This window comes from Spermophilus citellus (assembly GCF_964194105.1).
Source record: "Spermophilus citellus genome assembly, chromosome: 13".
NCBI lineage: Eukaryota > Metazoa > Chordata > Mammalia > Rodentia > Sciuridae > Spermophilus > Spermophilus citellus.
This window is the reverse complement of record NC_138193.1, coordinates 95,062,948-95,083,558: the sequence shown is the minus strand read 5'-3', so window position 1 is coordinate 95,083,558 and position 20,611 is coordinate 95,062,948. Positions and strand designations below refer to the sequence as shown.

Here is a 20,611-nt window from a genome sequence, read left to right as displayed (position 1 = left end):
CTTGTTATTAACTCTTGGGCCATGGGCGTCCTATTAAGGAATTTGGAGCCTGACTCCACTATATGTAGATCGGAGCCAACTTTTTCTTCTATCAGATGCACCGTCTCTGATTTGATATCTAGCTCCTTGATCCATTTTTTTTAAGAGAGAGTGAGAGAGGAGAGAGAGAGAGAGAGAGAGAGAGAGAGAGAATTTTTAATATTTATTTTTTTTTAGTTCTCGGCGGACACAATATCTTTGTTGGTATGTGGTGCTGAGGATCGAACCCGGGCCGCACGCATGCCAGGCGAGCGCGCTACCGCTTGAGCCACATCCCCAGCCCGCTCCTTGATCCATTTTGAGTTAACTTTTGTGGATGGCGAGAGAAATGGATTCAATTTCATTTTGTTGCATATGGATTTCCAATTTTCCCAGCACCATTTGTTGAAGATGCTATCCTTCCTCCATTGCATGTTTTTAGCTCCTTTATCAAATATAAGATAGTTGTAACTTTGTGGATTAGTCTCTGTGTCCTCTATTCTGTACCATTGGTCCACCTGCCTGTTTTGGTACCAGTACCATGCTGTTTTTGTCACTATTGCTTTGTAGTACAGTTTGAACTCTGGTATCGCTATACCTCCAGATTCACTCTTCCTACTTAGAATTGCTTTTGCTATTCTGGGTCTTTTGTCTTTCCATATGAATTTCATGATTGCTTTATCTATTTCAACAAAAAATGCCGTTGGGATTTTGATTGGCATCGCATTAAACCTGTAGAGAACTTTGGGTAATATCGCCATTTTGATGATGTTAGTTCTGCCTATCCATGAACAGGGTACATTTTTCCATCTTCTGAGATCTTCTTCTATCTCTCTCTTTAGGGTTCTGTAGTTTTCATTGTATAGATCTTTCACCTCTTTTGTTAGGTTGATTCCCAAGTATCTTATTTTCTTTGAGGATATTGTGAATGGAGTGGTTTTCCTTATTTCCATTTCAGAGGTTTTGTTGCTGATATACAGGAATGCCTTCGATTTATGCGTGTTGATTTTATAACCTGCTACTTTGCTGAATTCATTTATTAACTCTAGCAGCTTCTTTGTAGACCCTTTTGGGTCTGTTAGGTATATTATCATGTCATCTGCAAATAGCGATAGTTTAATTTCTTCTTTTCCTATTTTTATGCCTTTAATTTCTTTTGTCTGTCTAGTTGCTCTGGCTAGTACTTCGAGAACTAAATTGAATAGAAGTGGTGATAGAGGGCATCCCTGTCTTGTTCCAGATTTTAGAGGGAATGCCTTCAGTTTTTCTCCGTTTAGGATGATGCTAGCCTGAGGTTTAGCATATATAGCTTTTACAATGTTGAGGTAAGTTCCTGTTATCTCTAGTTTTTCTAGTGTTTTGAACATAAAGGGATGCTGTACTTTGTCAAATGCTTTTTCTGCATCTATCGAGATGATCATATGGTTCTTGTCTTTAAGTCTGTTGATGTGGTGAATAGCATTTATTGATTTCCGTGTATTGAACCAGCCTTGCATCCCAGGGATGAATCCTACTTGATCATGGTGCACAAGTTTTTTGATATGTTTTTGTATTCGATTCACCAGAATTTTATTGAGAATTTTTGCATCCAAGTTCATTAGAGATATTGGTCTGTAGTTTTCTTTCTTTGAAGTGTCTTTGTCTGGTTTTGGGATCAGAGTGATGTTGGCCTCATAGAATGAATTTGGAAGAGCTCCTTCTTTTTCTATTTCTTGAAATAGCTTGAAAAGTATTGGTATTAATTCTTCTTTGAAGGTTTTGTAGAAATCCGCTGTATACCCATCCGGTCCAGGGCTTTTCTTGGTTGGTAGTCTTTTGATGGCTTCTTCTATTTCTTCCTTTGTTATTGGTCTGTTTAAATTGTGTCTGTCTTCCTGTCTCAATCTGGGCAGATCATATGCCTTAAGAAATTTATCGATATCTTCACTATCTTCTATTTTATTGGAATATAGGGTTTCAAAATACTTTCTAATTATCTTCTATATTTCTGTAGTGTCTGTTGTGATATTGCCTTTTTCATCCGTATGTTGGTAATTTGAGTTCTCTCTCTTCTTCTCTTCGTTAGCATGGCTAAGGGCCTGTCTATCTTATTTATTTTTTCAAAGAACCAACTTTTAGTTTTATCAATTTTTTTCAATGGTTTTTTTTTGTTTCAATTTCGTTGATTTCTGCTCTAATTTTAATTATTTCTTGTCTTCTACTACATTTGCTGTTGTTTTGCTCTTCCTTTTCTAGGTTTTTGAGGTGTAGTGTGAGTTCATTTATTTGTTGGTTATTTCTTTTTTTGAGGAAAGAACTCCAAGAAATGAATTTTCCTCTTAAAACTGCTTTCATTGTGTCCCATAGATTCCAGTATGTTGTGTCTTTATTATCATTTGTCTCTAAGAATTTTTTCATCTCCTCCTTTATGTCTTCTGTAACCCATTGATCATTCAGTAACATATTGTTCATTTTCCATGTGATGTAGGATTTTCCCTTCCTTCTTTTATCATTGATTTCCAATTTCATTCCATTGTGATCAGATATGGTGCATGGTATTATCTCCACGCCTTTATATTTACTAAGCATTGCCTTATGGCATAATATATGGTCTATCTTTGAGTAGGATCCATGTGCTGCTGAGAAGAACGTGTATCCACTTGATGATGGTTGATATATTCTATATATGTCGCTTAAGTCTAGGTTATTGATTGTGCTGTTGAGTTCCATAGTTTCTTTATTCAGTTTTTGTCTAGAGGATCTGTCTAATGGCGAGAGCGGTGTGTTGAAGTCACCCATAATTATTGTGTTGTGGTCTATTTGACTCTTGAACTTGAGGAGAGTTTGTTTTATGAACGTTGCAGCTCCATTGTTTGGTGCATACAAATTGATAATTGTTATGTCTTGTTGGTGGATGGTTCCTTTTAACAGGATATAGTGTCCTTCTTTATCCTTCTTGATTAACTTAGGTTTAAAGCTGATTTTATTCGATATGAGTATGGCCACTCCTGCTTGCTTCCGAGGGCCATGTGAGTGGTATGATTTTTCCCAACCTTTTACCTTCAGCCTGTGTATGTCTTTTCCTATCATATGAGTCTCTTGAAGGCAGCATATTGTTGGATTTGTTTTTTTGATCCAGGTTACTAACCTATGTCTCTTGATTGGTGAGTTTAGGCCATTAACATTTAAGGTTACAATTGAGATATGATTTGTACTTCCAGTCATGCTTCTTTATTTATTTATTTTAGTTTGGCTGGTTTTACTTTTTGGTTATTTTCCTCCCCCTTTATTGAGACACCTCCTGCTGTTAGTTTTGGGCACTATTTTCAATTCCTCTTCTTGTAGTATTTTGCTCAAAATGCTTTGCAGTGCTGGTTTTCTTGCTGCGAATTCTTTTAGCTTTTGTTTATCGTGAAAGATTTTAATTTCATTGTCAAATCTGAAGCTTAATTTTGCTGGATACAGTATTCTTGGTTGGAATCCATTATTTTTCAGCGTTTGAAATACATTGTTCCAGGATCTTCTCGCTTTCAAAGTCTGTGATGAGAAATCAGTCGTTAACCTAATTGGTTTACCCCTGAATGTAATCTGCCTCTTTTCTCTCGTAGCTTTTAATATTCTCTCCTTGTTCTGTACGTTGGCTATCTTCATAATTATATGTCTTGGAGTTGGTCTATTATGGTTTTGAATGTTTGGGGTCCTGTAGGCTTCCAGGATTTGGCAATCCATTTCATCTTTCATCTCTGGGAAGTTTTCTAGAATTATTTCATTTAATATGCTGTCCATTCCTTTGGTTTGAGTCTCTGTGCCTTCTTCTATCCCGATGACCCTCAAATTTGGTTTTTTTATGACATCCCATATCTCTTGAATAGATTGCTCATGGGATTTAAGCATCTTTTCTGTGTTGACTATATTCTTTTCAAGTTGATAAACCTTGTCTTCATTATCTGATGTTCTGACTTCTACTTGATCAAGTCTGTTTGTAATATTCTCGTTTGAGTTTTTAATTTGGTTTATATTTTCCTGCAATTCTAGGATTATTGTTTGATTTTTTTTTTAAGATCTCTATCTCCTGGTAGAGCTCGTTCTTTGCCATTTGAATTTGTTTGTTTAATTCGTTTTCAAAATATACTTTTACTGCTTGGACTTGCTGTCTCATGTCTTCCCTAATATTCCTTTCCATTCGAGTTAGGTAGGCCTTGAGTTCATTCCCTATCCCTGCTTCTGATGTTTCTATGTCCTCCTGTAGAATTAAGTTGTCCTGTATTGTTTGTACTCCTTTTTTCCCTTGTTTTCTCATGTTGTCCACGTTACTTTCCAGCTCTATTTGATTGCCGTGTTTCTGCTCTCTTCTATAGATTTGTTTTGGTTCTGTATTACTCTGTTGTTTCTTCTTTGTGTTGTTAAACTGTGCCTGCTAATGTGGATTCTGCTGGGAAGGAATTCCGACGGCCGAGCTCCAGTGACGTCACTACTCTGCTATGACGGGCCCCAGGCTCCTTGCTGGGGTGTCCTAATGGGGCTGTGTGACTGGACTGTCTCTGTTTGGTTTCAGCTCCCCGTCGAGGCAGGCGGGCAGTCTCCAGCCGCCCAGTATCTCAGGCAGCGGGCGGGTGATCGGTCGCCGGCGGGGAGTGGACTTCAGCCGCCCAGTCCTGCGGGCAGCGGGCCGGCTGTCGCCGGTGGGCGGGCGATCTCTAGGCACCCTGTCCTGCGGTTGGTAGCCGGCTGGCGGGCGTTCTCCTACCGCCCAGATACGCGGGCAGTGGGTGAACTGTCGCTGGCGGGCCTGCGGTTTCCAGCCGCCCAGTCGTGAGGGCCTGGCCTCTAGTCCCCTAGTTTCTCCTGCTAGTCTTGGTTTCTCCTGCTAGACCAGATTTCCCCTGAGTGATGGCTCTCGGCAGTTCAAACTGTACTCTGGACCTGCCATTTGTTGGGTGTGGAGGGTGTCTATTGGGGACCCCGGCACTCTGTTGTTTTGTTTCCGTTGTGGGGGATAGAACTGTACCGCTTCCTTCCCCCTCTGAAATCCCGCGCTCAGCCCGGGGGTCAGTGCGGGCTCATCCGGCAGGATTCCACAGAATTGCAGCCACTTTTCTCCCTGCTTGCTAATTAATTACTTCTCTGCGGCACCCTGCCTTCTGTAGCTGTGGGGAAGGCTGGGTGAATCAGTCAGCCCAGATCCCCGGGGTCGCACAATTGGCTATTGGGATCCCTGGCACTCTATCGCTTTGATTTTTTCTGCTTGCCCCTCCCCCAGCGCTGGCTAGACAGGTTTCGTTTTGGCTGCTGATGGGAGGGGGAGTTGAAGGTCAGGTGTCTCTAGTTTTCCCCTAGTCTTTATGGGGCTCACTCTGATACTCCCTCCCCTGGAAAGCCTAGGAGGGGTTTTATGCGGATTCCCCGATGTATGGGGGATGGGCTGAGTGACACAGACCTGTTTTATTGTTGTAGTCTGTCGGAGAGTGGCGGTGGATACTTCAGCTCTCCAAGATGGTGGCCGCTGATTGCCTTGGTGGAGTTTCCGTTGTGGGGGACGGGACTGTATCGCTTCCTTCCCCGTCTGAAATCCCGTACTCAGCCCAGGGGTCAGTGCGGGCTTGGCCGGCGGGGTTCCACCGAATGGCAGCCACTTTCCTCCCTGCTTGCTAATTAATCGCTTCTCTGCGGCGTCCCGCCTTCTGTAGCCCTTGCCCTTCTATTTTATCTCCTTATGGTCTTTTCTAATCACAATTCGATGATCTTATCTTCAAAACTTAGAAAATATATGTGAAAAGTTACTCAGATTCCAAGAGAGAAATTTTTTTTTTCAGAAATGACTTGAGAGACCACATTCACTGTTTTTTTTGGTATTAAGTTTCAATTAATTCTTTTTTTCCCCCCATTCAGATATTCGTGACACTGTGAAGTATAAAGAAGTCATGAAACAGTATCCTTTTCTGTGGCTACTATGGTGTTGACCCATTCCTGACTCCTTGCTACGTGTTTTATGGTTTTGAGAGTTTGTTTTACATTTTCTTGTTGAAATATATAAGTAGAAGCATTGATTGTTTCAAAGTCATTTATTTCCTTTTTTCGTCCCTCCCTCCCTCCCTTCTTTCCTTCCTTCCTTTTTGAATCCAGGGGCACTTAACCACTGAGCCACATCCCCAGAGCCCCCCCCCCTTTAATATTTATTTTTTAGTTGTAGTTGGGCACAATACCTTTATTTTATTTTATTTTTTTTTTTAGTTTTTTATGTAGTGCTGAGGATCGACCCCAGGGCCTTGCACATGCTAGGTGAATGCTCTACTGCTGAGCCCCAGCCCCAGCCACTTTTTATATTTTATTTAGAGACCGGGTCTCACTAAGTTGCTTAGGGCCTCATTAAATTGCTGATGCTGGTTTTGAATCTGTAATCCTCCTGCCTTAGCCTCCTAAACCACTGGGATTACAGGCATGCTACTGCACCCAGCTAAAGTAATTTTATTAGGAAGATGATTTTTAGGGTTTTTGTTGTTGCTGTTTGTTTTTTGCAGCGCTTGCAATCAAACCCAGGACCTTGTATGTGCTAGGCAAGCACTCTACCATTGAGTTATACTCTTAACCCCTAGGAGGATGGAAGATGAATAAAGGAGAGGTATTGTAGTTGATTAGAAATAACATTTAATCTTATGATTTCTGTTTTCTTTCCATCTCCGAAGACCACAGACTATTGTAATTAGAACAGAGAAAAACGAGGGGCTAGCTAGCACCTCCTTGGGTCCCACAAGGTGGTTTTGCCTTGGAGGAGAGATACATTCATTGATTACTATCTCTTCAGACTGGAAGGCTCAAAATGAGTATGTTTAGTGGAATTAATTCTTAGGACCTTGCTGTGTGAAATGTGCACTCTCCTTATAAGTAAGTCTAGGTAGGAAGATTAATTCTAATCATCTTGATTAGTTGCTTGATTAGTGAGGATCAGTGCAAGGAGTGTTATGGAGATGGTTTTAATGGCCAAAGCCAGTAGGCTGTCACTGCCTGATAGATATGTTTATTACATTTGGATCACTTTGCTTTCTTCATCTTTCCTGGCCATCCCTAAAGTGATAAATGAATGGGAAAACCTTGATAGCAAATGTTTGCCTGTTAGACAAAGGTTATATGATCATCAAGGATTACTTTGCCAGCTTTAATTAATGGAACACTAATATAATGCTGCGTAGATAAATAATGCTCTGGTTATGAACTTCATAATCTAATCTGTGCAATTGAAATCCTCAACTGAGTGTCTAGATATGGCCTTGGGCCCAACGGTGGCATAGTGACCTCTCTCAATCTCTTTGCTACCAGATTTGATCAGGTATGTCTGTCTTTACATTTATAGACATTGCCGTATTAAAAAAAAAAAATTCTGACTCTTACATGCCTTATCTTGATCACATTTCAGCAAACCTGAACAGAGCACCAAACCTGAACAGGAAAATAGAAAATAAGTTAGCGTTTTGGTAGACAGAGAATTAGACTATGAGAGAATGACCAGTATTGTGAGACAGTTCTCATTTAATATTTGTGACAGCCAGCAAAATAGATCTGACACCTGGGTTCTTTTCATGATCTTATTGGCTTGTTGTATTACCCTGAAGATGAGATGAGGTCTGGGGAGTAGAATGGGCTACTAGGCATGGAATGGCAGATAATGATGCTTTTTACTTGTGACAGATGAGTTTTTTAATAATTATTAGGTTTTTTACTCTTATGAGATAGGCCATTGATGTTTGACCAGAGCCACCTACTATTGGTCTCAGATACTCAGGAAGCTGTGGCAGGAGAATTGCTTGAGCCTAAGAGTTTGGGGCTAGCCTGGGTAACACAGCAAAACTTTCTTTAAAACAAAAACTTTTTTTTTTTTTTTTTTTTTGGACCAAAGTGCCAAGATGTATAACTTGACCGTGACGTGTCTATAATTAAGCCTCTTAGGTTCCTTGAGTTGTGCCCAGAATGTTGTAGTGCTGGTGATGTGGCTATGTTTCTTTGGCTCAGTGAGTTTATTAGTTGGTGTCCTAAGAATGAGAACAGATTCAATAGGGATGTTTCCTATGAGGTGTGTCACCCTGGAAAGGCATATGATTTTGTGTTGAAATCAGTTCCTGTTGTAATTGGTATGTCTTCCTTTTAGGTGATGAAATTTATTGAGAAGGCCCAGAACACATCTAAGTAAGTGATTTCAGTTGAACACCTATTTATTATCCTTTAGTTGACATATTTCTAGGCTTTTGAGAGGATCTGGGCTACCATCAAGCTCTGAATCTATCTTAAGATGAAGTCATTATAAGAGGGGAAAAATAAAAAGATCTTGGAATGCAAGAGAGGCACACTGTCCCTCTCTTCTCTAAGAGGACTCACTCCCTTAAGAGTGTTCCCTTTCCCTTTTCCTATCCCTTCAATAAATTTCTGCCTGTTACAAGTAAATAGGGCTGGGGATATGACTCAGTGGCTAAGCAGCCCTGGGTTCAATCATCCCTGATGCCAACAAAATAAAACAAAGGGCTGGGGATATAGCTCAGTTGGTAGAGTGCTTGTCTCATGTGCGTAAGTCCTTGGGTTCAATCTCAGCATCACAAACAAACAAACAAAAAAATAGCTTTATTGGAATACAATTCACACATTACCTAATTCATCCATTTTCAAGTGTATAATGCAGTGACTTTTAGTACTCACAGAATTATGCAGCCCTCATCATACTCATGCCCTATATTGTGCATTTCTGTTTCTGCATCCTCACTCTCTCTCCCCAACAGTCTCCCATTCCCAAGCAACCAGATGGTTTCCCAAGAGATTTGCCTTCTGGTTTGAGTCTCTCATTATTAAGTGATGTGTTTCTGTAATTATCAATTTCCCCTGTGATCCTTTGCTGCACTTCATAGTCTTTTGCTCCTGTTCATGTAGCATGAATATTAGACATGGAACAAAGTCTGCAGGAGTGTGGTATGCCTTATTAGTTGAGGACTGTGGCAGGAAATTAAACTTGGTAGTGTACAAAGGTTATTCCAGTCTTGGATCACCAGATATCATTGGCTTTTAATTTTTATTTTATGTGATGGAATATCTTTTAGCAATGTGCAAGTACAACACTTTATTCATGGTCTTTCTTGGCATAGATATGTCTTGATTGACACACCTGGGCAGATTGAGGTATTCACCTGGTCAGCTTCTGGGACAATCATCACTGAGGCCCTGGTGAGTATTCTGGCTCTTATTGATGAGAATAGCTAGAGGGCTAGACTGACTTAGCGTCTGTTTAATTGCCTGGGACTGTACTTGAGGAAATTGCAGAAGCTCTGTATGCTAAAGTGGTTCTCCCTCACTGAGATAGGTAGAGAAAGAGCTCCCATGCCTATTCCCAGCCACTTGGGAAGATGAGACAGGAAGACAAGATGAGAGGATTGCAAGCGTGGGCAACTTAGTGAGACCCTGTCTCAAAAAATAAAGTGGGGATGTAGCCAGTGGTAGAGCACCCCTGGGTTCTATCTCTAGTAATGCCATAAGAAAAAAAATATATGGGAATAGGTCATGAACTCTTTGACCAAGCCTTTAATTATTTTGTGGCTTTAGGCATCCTCATTCCCAACAGTTGTCATCTATGTAATGGACACATCGAGAAGTACTAACCCAGTGACGTTTATGTCGAATATGCTGTATGCCTGCAGGTAACTGATTATTGGTGGGCATAGTGTTCTATCAAAGTATGCGGCCTCCTCTTCCCTTCTGCTTTTTTGTTTTTAAGTCCTGGTTGTTTACTCCTGAACTTGTGCTTATTTAGATTTTTCTGCTCAGTTGAGTGGCTGTGAATAGGGGCCAGGTCAGAGAAGAAAAAAGGTACATGTGCTATTGGCATTCTCTCTCAGCTCTTTCTTATCTTCCTCCCTTAATTGTTACAGAAATAGGTGCTGTATCCGAAACTCATGATAAGTTGTTCCAAACTTTGTGGTAGTTGCTCCCAGTTGAATGAAATCCAACTCTGAATAGATATGAGCCTTTTGGTCTGAATTATGCTCTTGTGTTTTATAATAGGTATAGGGAAATGGTAGCATTAGGAGATACTATAAATGAAAAGGTTTTTCTATAATTCAGAGTGCACAGGTTTGCTGCAAATGTTGTACCATTAGGAGAGGAAGGATTTGCTCACTAGACTATGTCAGTGCATTAAGGCTGAGGAGCAAGGCAGACTGTTATGAAAACTTAGAGAATTAATTTTGGAACTACACAGAAGCCATCTACCAACATTTGTCCATCTGATATTGAGTAGAAATGTCCATTCTTGTTGAATGCTAGAAATCTTAGAATTGACAGCATTATTTCATTTTCATACTAATTGTTTGAAATATAACCATTTGATTAGCCTAATTGTGATAATCTGTTCACAATGTATATGTAGATAAGAACAGCACAGGGACTGGGAATGTAACTCAGTGGTAGAGCACTGGGAAGTCCCTGGGTTCAATCCCCAGCACTACAAAAATAAACAAACAAGTAAATAAATAATAAAGATCTGCTCTTTCCATGTATTTTATTATTTGTACACCTTAAATATATATATAATTTTAATTGTCAGTTATGCCTCAATAAAACTGGTAAAAATATTTAAAAATTTTTAATGTGTAATACAATATTTTTAAGTTTCTCCCTCAGCTTTGAGATATGAATAACAATTAAAAATTGTATATATTTCAATTAAAGGAGACAATACATATAAAAGTACTTAGCATAGGGCTTGGACCATAATAAGGTATTAATAAATGCACATTTGCTCCCCTGGAAACAAAAAAGACAATTATCTGGTAAACAATTAAAACCAGGATCAACAGCAATGCATTATTATTCTGAGAGTGAGTGCCTTCGTTCGTGCGTGTATGTGTGTTGTTGACATTGCTGGTTGTTTACCTCTGCAAGAGACTATGTGAATGCCTTGTTTTTACGTCTGCATCCATTCTCTTTCTCTTTACGTAGTCCCAACAGACTGACACCAGGCAAGCAAGAATTTACGTGCTTTAATTCATTCTGTCTCAATGTTTGATTTTTCAGCATCTTGTACAAAACCAAGCTGCCTTTCATTGTGGTTATGAACAAAGTAAGTGAATCTTCCATATTTTGATTTCAACATGTCTTTCATTAGAACCTTGTGGATTTTAGGTTTAGATGGGTGAGAAGAAGGATTATTTAGGTCCTGGAGGACAGATTCAGGTTTCACTGAAACTGGGTCATAGGCACTTCTAGGAAATAGATTCAGTCAAATGGAATGAATGTTTATGATATTGGCTCTTATCCAGAGTGATTTTGGGATAGAGTAGCCCCTCAGAGCTGTGTAAATAAGGGAGACACAACCAATCTATTGAACGTAGCAGCTTGTTTTACTAGAAGAGGAAATGGGGAAGGCAAAGAAAGAAAATGCATGAATGATATGCTCCTGCGGTCACCACTTGATTGAAGAAATGATTTTGCCATTATCTAGTATATAACCTCATCTCTGGTTGCTAATTTGACTTCTTTCTGGTATAGACTGACATCATTGATCACAGATTTGCAGTGGAATGGATGCAGGATTTTGAGGCTTTCCAAGATGCCTTGAATCAAGAAACTACATATGTCAGTAACCTGACCCGTTCAATGAGCCTGGTGTTAGATGAGTTTTACAGCTCACTCAGGGTAAATTTTTTACCTCTGGATCTTACTGACATTCTCTTCAGATTATCTCTAAACCTATAGAACTGTCTTTGAACCTAGCTTAGAAAAGAAGTTCATTACTTTCTGAAAAGTAACTTTTAAAGCATTGTTCATTGAAAACTGGAAGTTGTAGGCTGGGGAAGTAGCTTAGTAGTAAGTAATTATCAGTAATTCTACTTATTCCATAGTAGAATTCTTGCCTAGCATATGGATTCATGAGGCTCTGGGTTCGATCCACAACAAAACAAGACACAAAAAACTGTGGAGGTTTACAAGATAAATAAGAACCCTACCTTCGGAGAGTTTTGGGTCTAGTTTAGGATAGAAGACTTTATACAGAATTAAAATATTGTAGTAGATGCCTTGGAAAGTTTAGCCTGATTCTTGTGAGGACAGATCAAAATGAGAGACTTTGGAGGGTATAGCAAGGATAAGATTTATGTAAGCTAAAGTGGGTGTTGGTTACAGAGTATGTTGATTGCCCAAGCAATCAATCAGTGGTTTGATTTGGTTTGTTAGGGAATAAATCATAAGTCCTGGTCCTTGTTATGACAGTTTTATGATATTTGAATGAAATAGGGCAAAACCATTTAAAAGTATACAGTAGTTTCCTCAGTGGTTTTTATGATGCTTTTTGGCAGGTGGTGGGTGTCTCTGCTGTTGTGGGCACTGGCTTCGATGAACTCTTTGTGCAAATCACCAGTGCTGCAGAAGAATATGAAAGGTGAGAACAAAGGAAAGTTCTAATGACGACATCTTTTAAGTAACCCACTAATCTGATGATAGCAAGTTTTGCCAGGTAAAGCTTTTCATCATGTATGCAGTATGTTTGCCTTGCTTATGTGTACTGGACCTGACCATACCTAGGAGTAACAAGTCTCCATTAACCTCTTTGAAAAATAGAAGTATAATATCTTCATTGTATTGGCTGATTAAGAGGCAGGGGTCGCCAGTCTTTTTCTGTAAAGAGTCAGTTAATAAATAATTTAGGCTTTTGGCAACTAAACACTTCTGCCATGATAGGACAAAAGCATCCAGAGCTAGTTTATAAATGGTCAGTGCTGTCTTCATAGAAAACATTATTTATGAAGTCAGGCATTGGGCTGTGTTTGGCACTAAAGTCCCTGTGAGATTTATTTGAGAAAATATGTGTAAATCCTTAGCACAATTTTTGACACATACTAAGCACATTTCCTAATAAATGGTTGTTATAATTATTGTCATTGTTAATAGTTGAATTTCATTTACCTGAAAGAAAGGGAGTGGTCAGAGCACCTGTACACATAAGGCTGTGGCCTTATAGGCTGCTTGTTAGCATTCTCCTTTGGCTTCATATATTGTAATATACTGACAACCACATAACCACATTTTCAGTTTCAGACATATTTTCATTTCAATCATCAGACAAGGGTGTGTATGTTACCAAAGCCTCAGGATAGACTCTTTTCTGTATCCTTTCATGTTGTGATTCAGGTACATCACTTTGTTATGCATTGAACTTCTCGAACAAAACAGGCCTGTCGTCTTTTACACATCTCACACATTTATCTCAAATAAATGTTAAGCTCCTCAGTCCTGGTCTTCTCAGTGCTAAGATTTGCAGCCCAGCAGTCAGGAGTTCATTTCTTTCCTCAGTTTTCAGCTTGGGGTAGTTACCTTGGCTTTAAATTCCAAGGGATAGACTCAATGACTTAAGACATGGTACATTGGATGTTCAGTGATGTCAGATCTTATGACAGAGTCATAGGAAAATACAAGTTATAGGGGTTGGGGCAGGCAGGTTGGATTATTAAACAAAGAAATTTAGAGTGTTTTTCTTTCCAGGGAGTATCGTCCTGAATATGAACGTCTGAAGAAATCGTTGGTAAGAAAAGATGCTGTTGCATATGCCTATAATCCCCAAGCTTGGGAGGCTGAGGCAGGAAAATTAAAAGTTCAAAGCCAGCTTAGTGAGGCCCTGTCTCAAAAAATAAAAAATGGGGGGCTGGGGTTGTGGCTCAGGGATAGAGAGCACTCGCCTAGCATGTGCGAGGCACTGGGTTTGATCCTCAGCACCACATAAAAATAAATAAATAAAATAAAGGTATTGTGTCCAACTACAACTAAAAAAATTAAAAAAAAAAAAATGGGGGGCTGAGATTGTGGCTCAGCGGTAGAGTGCTCCCTAGCATCTGTGAAGCACATAAACCTTAGCACCACATAAACATGAATAAATAAAATGAAGGTATTGTGTCTAATTACAACTAAAAAAAATAAATATTAAAAAAAATGGGCTGGAGATGGGGCTCAGTGGTTAAGCACCCCTGGATTTAATCCCTGGTACTGAAAAAAGAAAAAGTGTATTTTAGGGCCATTAAAAAAAAAAAACTGAATCTGAGTGCCTTGGTACATACCTGTAGTCCCAGCTATTGGGGAGGCTGAGGCAGGAGGATTGCTCAAGCTCAGTAGTCTAGGCTAGCCTGGGCAGCATCTTTTTAAAAAACACAGAAAAAGAACCAAAAAACTTTAATCCTCCTGACATCAATGCCACTTTTTTTCGGGGGGTGGGTGGTGGTGCTATCCTGTGTCTCTTATTTAACTTATTTTTCCAACTTTATTGACGTATAATTGACTAATAAAATTTCAGTGTATCTTTTAATCCTTGTTAGTCTTTTTTGGTTATATTGGTTTTGTTTGAGACAGGGCTTCACCATGTTGCCCAGCTGGCTTTGAACTTTCAATCTTCCTGCCTCAAACTCCTGGGCTCAAGCAATTTTCTCATGTAGCTGGGACTATAGGTGTAGGCCACTGCATCAGGCTTTAAATACTTAAGTTGGTAAATTTGTGTTTGTTTGCAGAAAGTTCCCTTAATTATTTTTCTTTGTATTGGAATTTTTTAAAATGAGATTTTTCCTGTTGCACTACTAATAAACTCTTATGCCCCACCTCCATCCCTACTCCAACATACATTTAAAGGCTACTTGTAGAATTTTGCCTTTGAAAAGAAAGGTGGCTCACAACTCTTCTAAATGGCCAAATATCCTGTCCTAAGAGACTACCTGAGGTCCTTCTTGCTAGGTCTACTAGGAGGTTCTTTGGATATGTTTTTGTATCTTAATTTCTGAATTCTCTAATCCAGCCTGAAGAATAACCTACTCTGAATTTATGCTATCCTCTGGGCTCACACTACTTAGTGTTTCTGCCCCTATGTCAGCCATCCCTATTTGCTTCTAGAATTGTATGATTTTCTGTCCTCACTTAGAAGTCTGGCATCTAATTTGGCTCCTGTTGTGGTTTAGATTAGGTGTTCTGAAAAAGTGTGAGACAATGCAAGAAAGTTTAGAGGTGAAATGATTGGGTTAGGAAAGTTTTAACATAATCAGTGCATTGATTTGCTGATAGGGATTAACTATAGGCAGGAAGGGTGTGGCTGGAGAGGGTAGGTCACTGAGGGCATGCCTTGGGGGTATATATTTTGTCCTTGTTGAGTGGAGCTCTCTGCTTCCATGTTGTACTGGCCTAAGTAACTTTCCTACATCACACTCTTCCACCTTGGAGTTCTGCCTCACCTTGAGCCCAAAGAATGGAGTTGGCCTTCTGTGGACTAAGACCTCTGAAACTGTGAACCTCAAAATAAACTTTTCCTCCTTAAAATTGTTCCTGTCAAAAAAAAAAAAAAGAAAGAAAAAAATTGTTCTTGTCAGGTATTTTGGTCACAGCAATAAGAAAGCTGACTATAACAGCTCCTTTTTAATTTCATTTTTTGGTGCTAGGGATTGAACTTCTTGTACATTAAGCATACATTTTGTCATTGAACTTCCACTCCAGCAGGGATCCTCTTTTAACGTGATGACATTTTCCCCTATGTATATAGGCCAGTGCACAGAGTGAACAGCAGAAAGAACAACTGGACCGCCTTCGGAAAGATATGGGCTCTGTAGCCTTGGACACAGGGACTGCCAAAGGTATCGGAAGAGCTCTTGGTATCAGAAGTAAAAGGAAAAAGGAGAGTGGACTAATTTTTTTTATTCTGCAGGAATATGCCTATGTGAGAGGGAGAAGGTGAAAAGGATGATGGAAGTATGGAGATAGTTATTTATTTACAAATGGCTTGGAAAGGCAAATACCTGAAAATTGTATTAGAAGCTATTCTAGATTTCTACCACTTATAGCACTTAAGAGTTTCTCCTTTAGGAAGTTGTTATTTCTTGATTTTGCTTTTCTTTGGCATGATAACTGATGTTTGCTGGGACTTTTTTTCCCTACAAGTTTAACCACTTTTCCCAATTCTTTTTCAAGTTTTTCTTCTTTTTTTAAAAAATATTTTTATTAGTTATTGATGGACCTTTATTTATTTATTTATATGTGGTGCTGAGATTTGAACCCAATGCTACACACATGCTAGACAAGTACTCTACCACTGAGCCCTAGCCCCTCCAGTTTTTCTTGATGTAATTTTAGATTTATAGAAAAATCGCATGAATAATAAGTAATTGCCCTAATTCTTCAATCAGATTCTCAAAATGTAACGTTCTACTACATAACTTTTTATTATTTTTTCTGTGTGTGTATACATATAGCATTATATATTATATATATATATATATATATAACCTTTTCCTGAATCATTTAACTTACTCTTAAAGATGTGATGCTCTTACTTTAAATAGTATCTGTTTCCTAAAAACAAGGATACTATTTCATATAACATCAGCACAGTAATAAAAAAAATTAGGAGATTAATATTGACACAATACTATTATTTCATATGTAGACCTTATTTAGATGAAGCCATTTTCTCTTTCAAGCAGGAGAAAATCCTATATGTGCATTGCAGTTAATTCTCATGTGCCTTAATCTTCTTTAATCTAGAACAGTTCCCTATTCTTTCTTGTATTTCATGACATTGACTTTTTTTTTCCAACATAAAGTATCAAATATAGGGCCTAATCCACACTAGGCAAGCACTCTATGGCTGAGCTACATCCTCAGCCCTGATAGTGATAGTATTTAAGTATATAGGACAGTTGTCTTATAGAATGTCCTTCAATTTGGGTTTATCTGGTATTTCTTAATGATATGATTAAGATGGTTAATTAATGGCAGAACCTTATAGTAGTGAAGTTGTGGGGTTTTAAATGTTTTTATTAGTGCATTGTAGTTATACTTAATAATTGGTTTTATTTTGACATAATCATAAATGCATATAGTTTGCTCATTTTCAATCCATGGAAGTTGTGTTTTTTAATATATCATGTGAGGAGTCACCTGTTATTGTAGGAAGTAGAGTCTACCAGGTTTTCTCATCACTAAGCTATTATTTTTTCCTTTTTTTTTTTTTTTTTTTTAAGAGAGAGAATTTTTTTTTTAGTTTTCGGTGGACACAACATCTTTTTTTTTTTTTTAAAGAGAGAATTTTTTTAATTTTCATTTTTTAGTTTTCGGTGGTCACAAATCTTTATTTTATTTTTATGTAGTGCTGAAGATCTAACCCAGAGCCCGGCTCATGCCAGGCAAGTGTTCTATCACTTGAGCCACATCTCCAGCCCAATTATTTTTTTCCTTTGTAATAATAATGTTTGGGGTAATGCTTTGAGACTATGTAAGTACTCTTAATTTTCAAATATTCACCCATTAGTTTTTTTTTTTTAATATTTTTTAGTTGTCAATGGACCTTTATTTATGGTGCTGAGAATTGAACCCAGTGCCTCACACATACAAGGATTAGTTTTAATATTATTGTCATCTGTGACATGTTGCAAGTACTTTGACTCTCTTTAACAATTATCTTTTGACTTTTTTCATGGTATTATCATGTAATAATTTTTTTCATGGTATTATTTTATTATGCAACAGTTTTTGTTTTGATTTGATGGACTCAGATCTATTTTTCTTTATTGTTTCTGGATTAAGTCCTAGTTAGGAAGTCTTTACTTAGTCTACACTAAAGGAAATTTATCCACGTTTATGGTAGTATTTAGATGGTTTCATTTTCTAAATTTGATTTCTTACTGGTGATGGTATGAAGCACACCTCTCTGTGTTTTTTCATCAGTAGGTATATCTGCACTATTGATTTAAAAATCTACCCTTTTTTTGGCCTGTGATTTGAGATGCTACTTATATAATATGCTGAAGTGCAATGTGCTCTTGGCTGTTTCTGAACTCTATATTTTTTCCAATAGTTTATTTACTTATATACCTCTACCATATTGTTTTAACTATGTAGCAAGTTCCCCATGTGTTTCCCTTGCTATTTATTATTTTTTTTTTTCCATAGACACTTTAGCTTATGGAAACTTGCCTAGCTCCCTAAAAAAGTTTTTTTTTGTATTAGTATTGTATTATATTCATTATTTCAGCAAGAACTTACATTTATATGATCTTGAGACTAGACCTACCTAAGAACAAGAAATGTTTTCATATTTGACAGATCTATTTGTGTCTTTCAAGAATGTTTTAGTGGTTTCCTCAAGTATGTGTTGGATATTTCTTGTTAAATTCATTTCAAAGGTTTTGTCTTCTTTGTTGCATTGAAAATAGGATTTTCTGAACCATTTTGTCCTCTATTTGGTGTATGTTTGTATATAAGAAGGCTTTTGATTTCTGAATATTGGTCTTTTTGTCCTGCTACTTTTATTGAGTTTTTTGCTGTTTAATTTTAGTTTTATCATTGACTCTCTGGGGGTTTCTAGGTTGGTGCTCAGCCACCTACCAACAAAAACTGCTGGACCACCCTCTAAGTGAGTGTGGTACAATGTGTTGAAGCTCAGTAGGATCAACTTGGGTTGATTTTTTTTTTTAACATTATGCTCCATTTAACATTTATTTTGGTAATAAGTTGGATGTACTTTTATTTTTTCTTTGCACCAGCAATACTGGCATTTTTCCCCCCCTCTGGTATATATTTGTTAAAGCAGTGCAGTTTCTGTTTGTGAAAGTATTGGTTGATGTCTGGTAGAAAAAAAATCAAAGCTGGAAATTGGGCTTACCAGTTAACATGAACTCACCTGTGCCATCCTTTGCAAACACCTCAGAATCACGAATTTCTCTGTGTTAGGGGCCTTCAGAATCACTCCTGAGTACATGAAATGGCAAATGATACATTTGTGGCTACATAGGATCTGCTGTATTCAGCTAAACTGTTCAAGATTAAGAGAGTTTCAGTGGGTCATTTGAGGAAAGTCACAGTATAATTGGATAACTCTCAGTTGGGCACAAAATGAGCAATTTTTTAAAAAATGTTTTAGATGTTGATGGACCTTTATTTTATTTATTTATTTTTATGGGTGCTGAGAATCGAACCCAGTGCCTCACACATGCTAGGCAAGCACTCTGCCACTGAGCCACATCCCCAACCCCAAAATGAGCATTTTTTGTCAGCCCATCTTATCTTCTTTTCAGGACCATAGGCCCCTTGAGATTTGTGTCCCTCAATATTGCTGTCTTCAGCCACCCTTATTCCCTAGTTGAGCTCTTAAAAGCCTCATAGGCTCCTGAAGAGAGAATGATTCACCCCATAGGCTGAATCCCTGTCAACATACTTAATTAACTAGACTTTCTTCTGATTATTGGGGCTCAGCCCTTACTAGTTTCTCTGAGTAGGAAATTTTACCTCTATCAGTATATTTGATTTTCCATTGTTTATTTTCCCTGCCTTTCTTGAATAATAGCTAGCTTCTCTTCTCTGTATCATTCTGCCCTGTATTTTCTTCAGACCCTCTGTATCATTCTGCCCTGTATTTTCTTCAGACCCTCTCTGAACTTATATTCCACCAGGAGACTTCCTTAGCACTCCATACTTTCACCTTGAGTTATCAGCACTGGATCTGCTCACATGTCTTTAGCCTTCATAGGAAAAATCATTACCCTCATCCAAGCTGTGAGCTAGTGATAAAAAACACTGCTGCTCCTAGGAAAAGTGTCTTGGGTTTTCTTGAACTAAAAAAAATAGAACTCCTTGCACTCATGAAAGTACTTGGTGAATTAAACTACTATAGAAATGTTAAGTGTGGTTAACAGTATATTTAGGAGGAGCATAATCCTACATTTATGTTTATCATGAACACTTTGATCTTATCATTATAATCAGTTACTGACTGGGCATGGTGGTGCATGCCTGTAATCCCAGTAGCTCAGAAGGTGAGTTCAAAGCCAGCCTCAGCAATTTAGTGAGGCCCTAAGTAACTCAGAAAGACCCTGTCTACAAATAAAATATTTAAAGGGCTGGAGATGTGGCTTAGTGGTTAAGTGCCCCTGGATTCAATCCCTGGTACCAAAAAAAAAAAAAAATATATATATATATATATATATGTGTGTGTGTGTGTGTGTGTGTGTGTGTGTGTGTGTGTGTGTCTGATTCAGAATCACCTTTCTTTTTAAAATTTTTATTATTATTTAATATATTAATTTTTATTTTTACGTGGTACTGAGGATTGAACCCAGGACCTCACACATGCTAGGTGAGCGCTCTACCGCTGAGCCACAACTCCAGGCCCAAGAATCACCTTTTTGAAGAGACACATATACTTATCAGTAGGTGTTTTCACTCTAGAGAGCGGATCTCCTGTGTTGGACCCCTCTGATTTAATCCTGACTCGAGGAACCTTGGATGAAGAGGATGAGGAAGCTGACAGTGATACTGATGACATTGACCACAGAGGTAAGAAGTGGCTGAGGTGGCTCATGAAAAAGAATAGCTGCATTGTTTGCTCAGGAGTTTCTCATTGTTAAGAGAGGTTGCTAGTAAAGAGGGAAAGAGGAGACAGTAACGGATGCAGTACTAGCAAAGTTTCCTATATTAAGTGTAGGAAATTTTAGCCATTCCTACTGAATGGCTAAGATAGAGCTGACTTCATGCCTTTTATTTGTGTTGGGTCTTTTTATCCTTATGTCCTAATTCAGTTTGAAGAATTCAGGATTTTGGCTAGGATTGTGGCTCAGTGGTACAG

General features: G+C 38.3%; 1 protein-coding gene across 2 annotated transcripts in view; it reads left to right on the top strand.

Annotated features, from left to right (window-relative positions):
• The window catches only part of GPN1 (GPN-loop GTPase 1), a 30,002-nt gene that overhangs the window by 4,290 nt on the left and 5,101 nt on the right, over positions 1 to 20,611 (top strand). The window contains exons 3-13 of one of the 2 annotated variants that reach the window (XM_081264233.1): positions 5,887 to 5,926; positions 7,255 to 7,321; positions 8,138 to 8,175; positions 9,120 to 9,198; positions 9,574 to 9,668; positions 11,044 to 11,089; positions 11,518 to 11,664; positions 12,324 to 12,406; positions 13,507 to 13,546; positions 15,536 to 15,626; positions 20,215 to 20,322. In XM_081264233.1, the coding sequence (XP_081120359.1) occupies positions 5,887 to 5,926; positions 7,255 to 7,321; positions 8,138 to 8,175; positions 9,120 to 9,198; positions 9,574 to 9,668; positions 11,044 to 11,089; positions 11,518 to 11,664; positions 12,324 to 12,406; positions 13,507 to 13,546; positions 15,536 to 15,626; positions 20,215 to 20,322 (834 nt within the window). The remainder of the gene's footprint in view (positions 1 to 5,886; positions 5,927 to 7,254; positions 7,322 to 8,137; positions 8,176 to 9,119; positions 9,199 to 9,573; positions 9,669 to 11,043; positions 11,090 to 11,517; positions 11,665 to 12,323; positions 12,407 to 13,506; positions 13,547 to 15,535; positions 15,627 to 20,214; positions 20,323 to 20,611) is intronic. The other variant, XM_081264234.1, reaches the window with a different exon arrangement.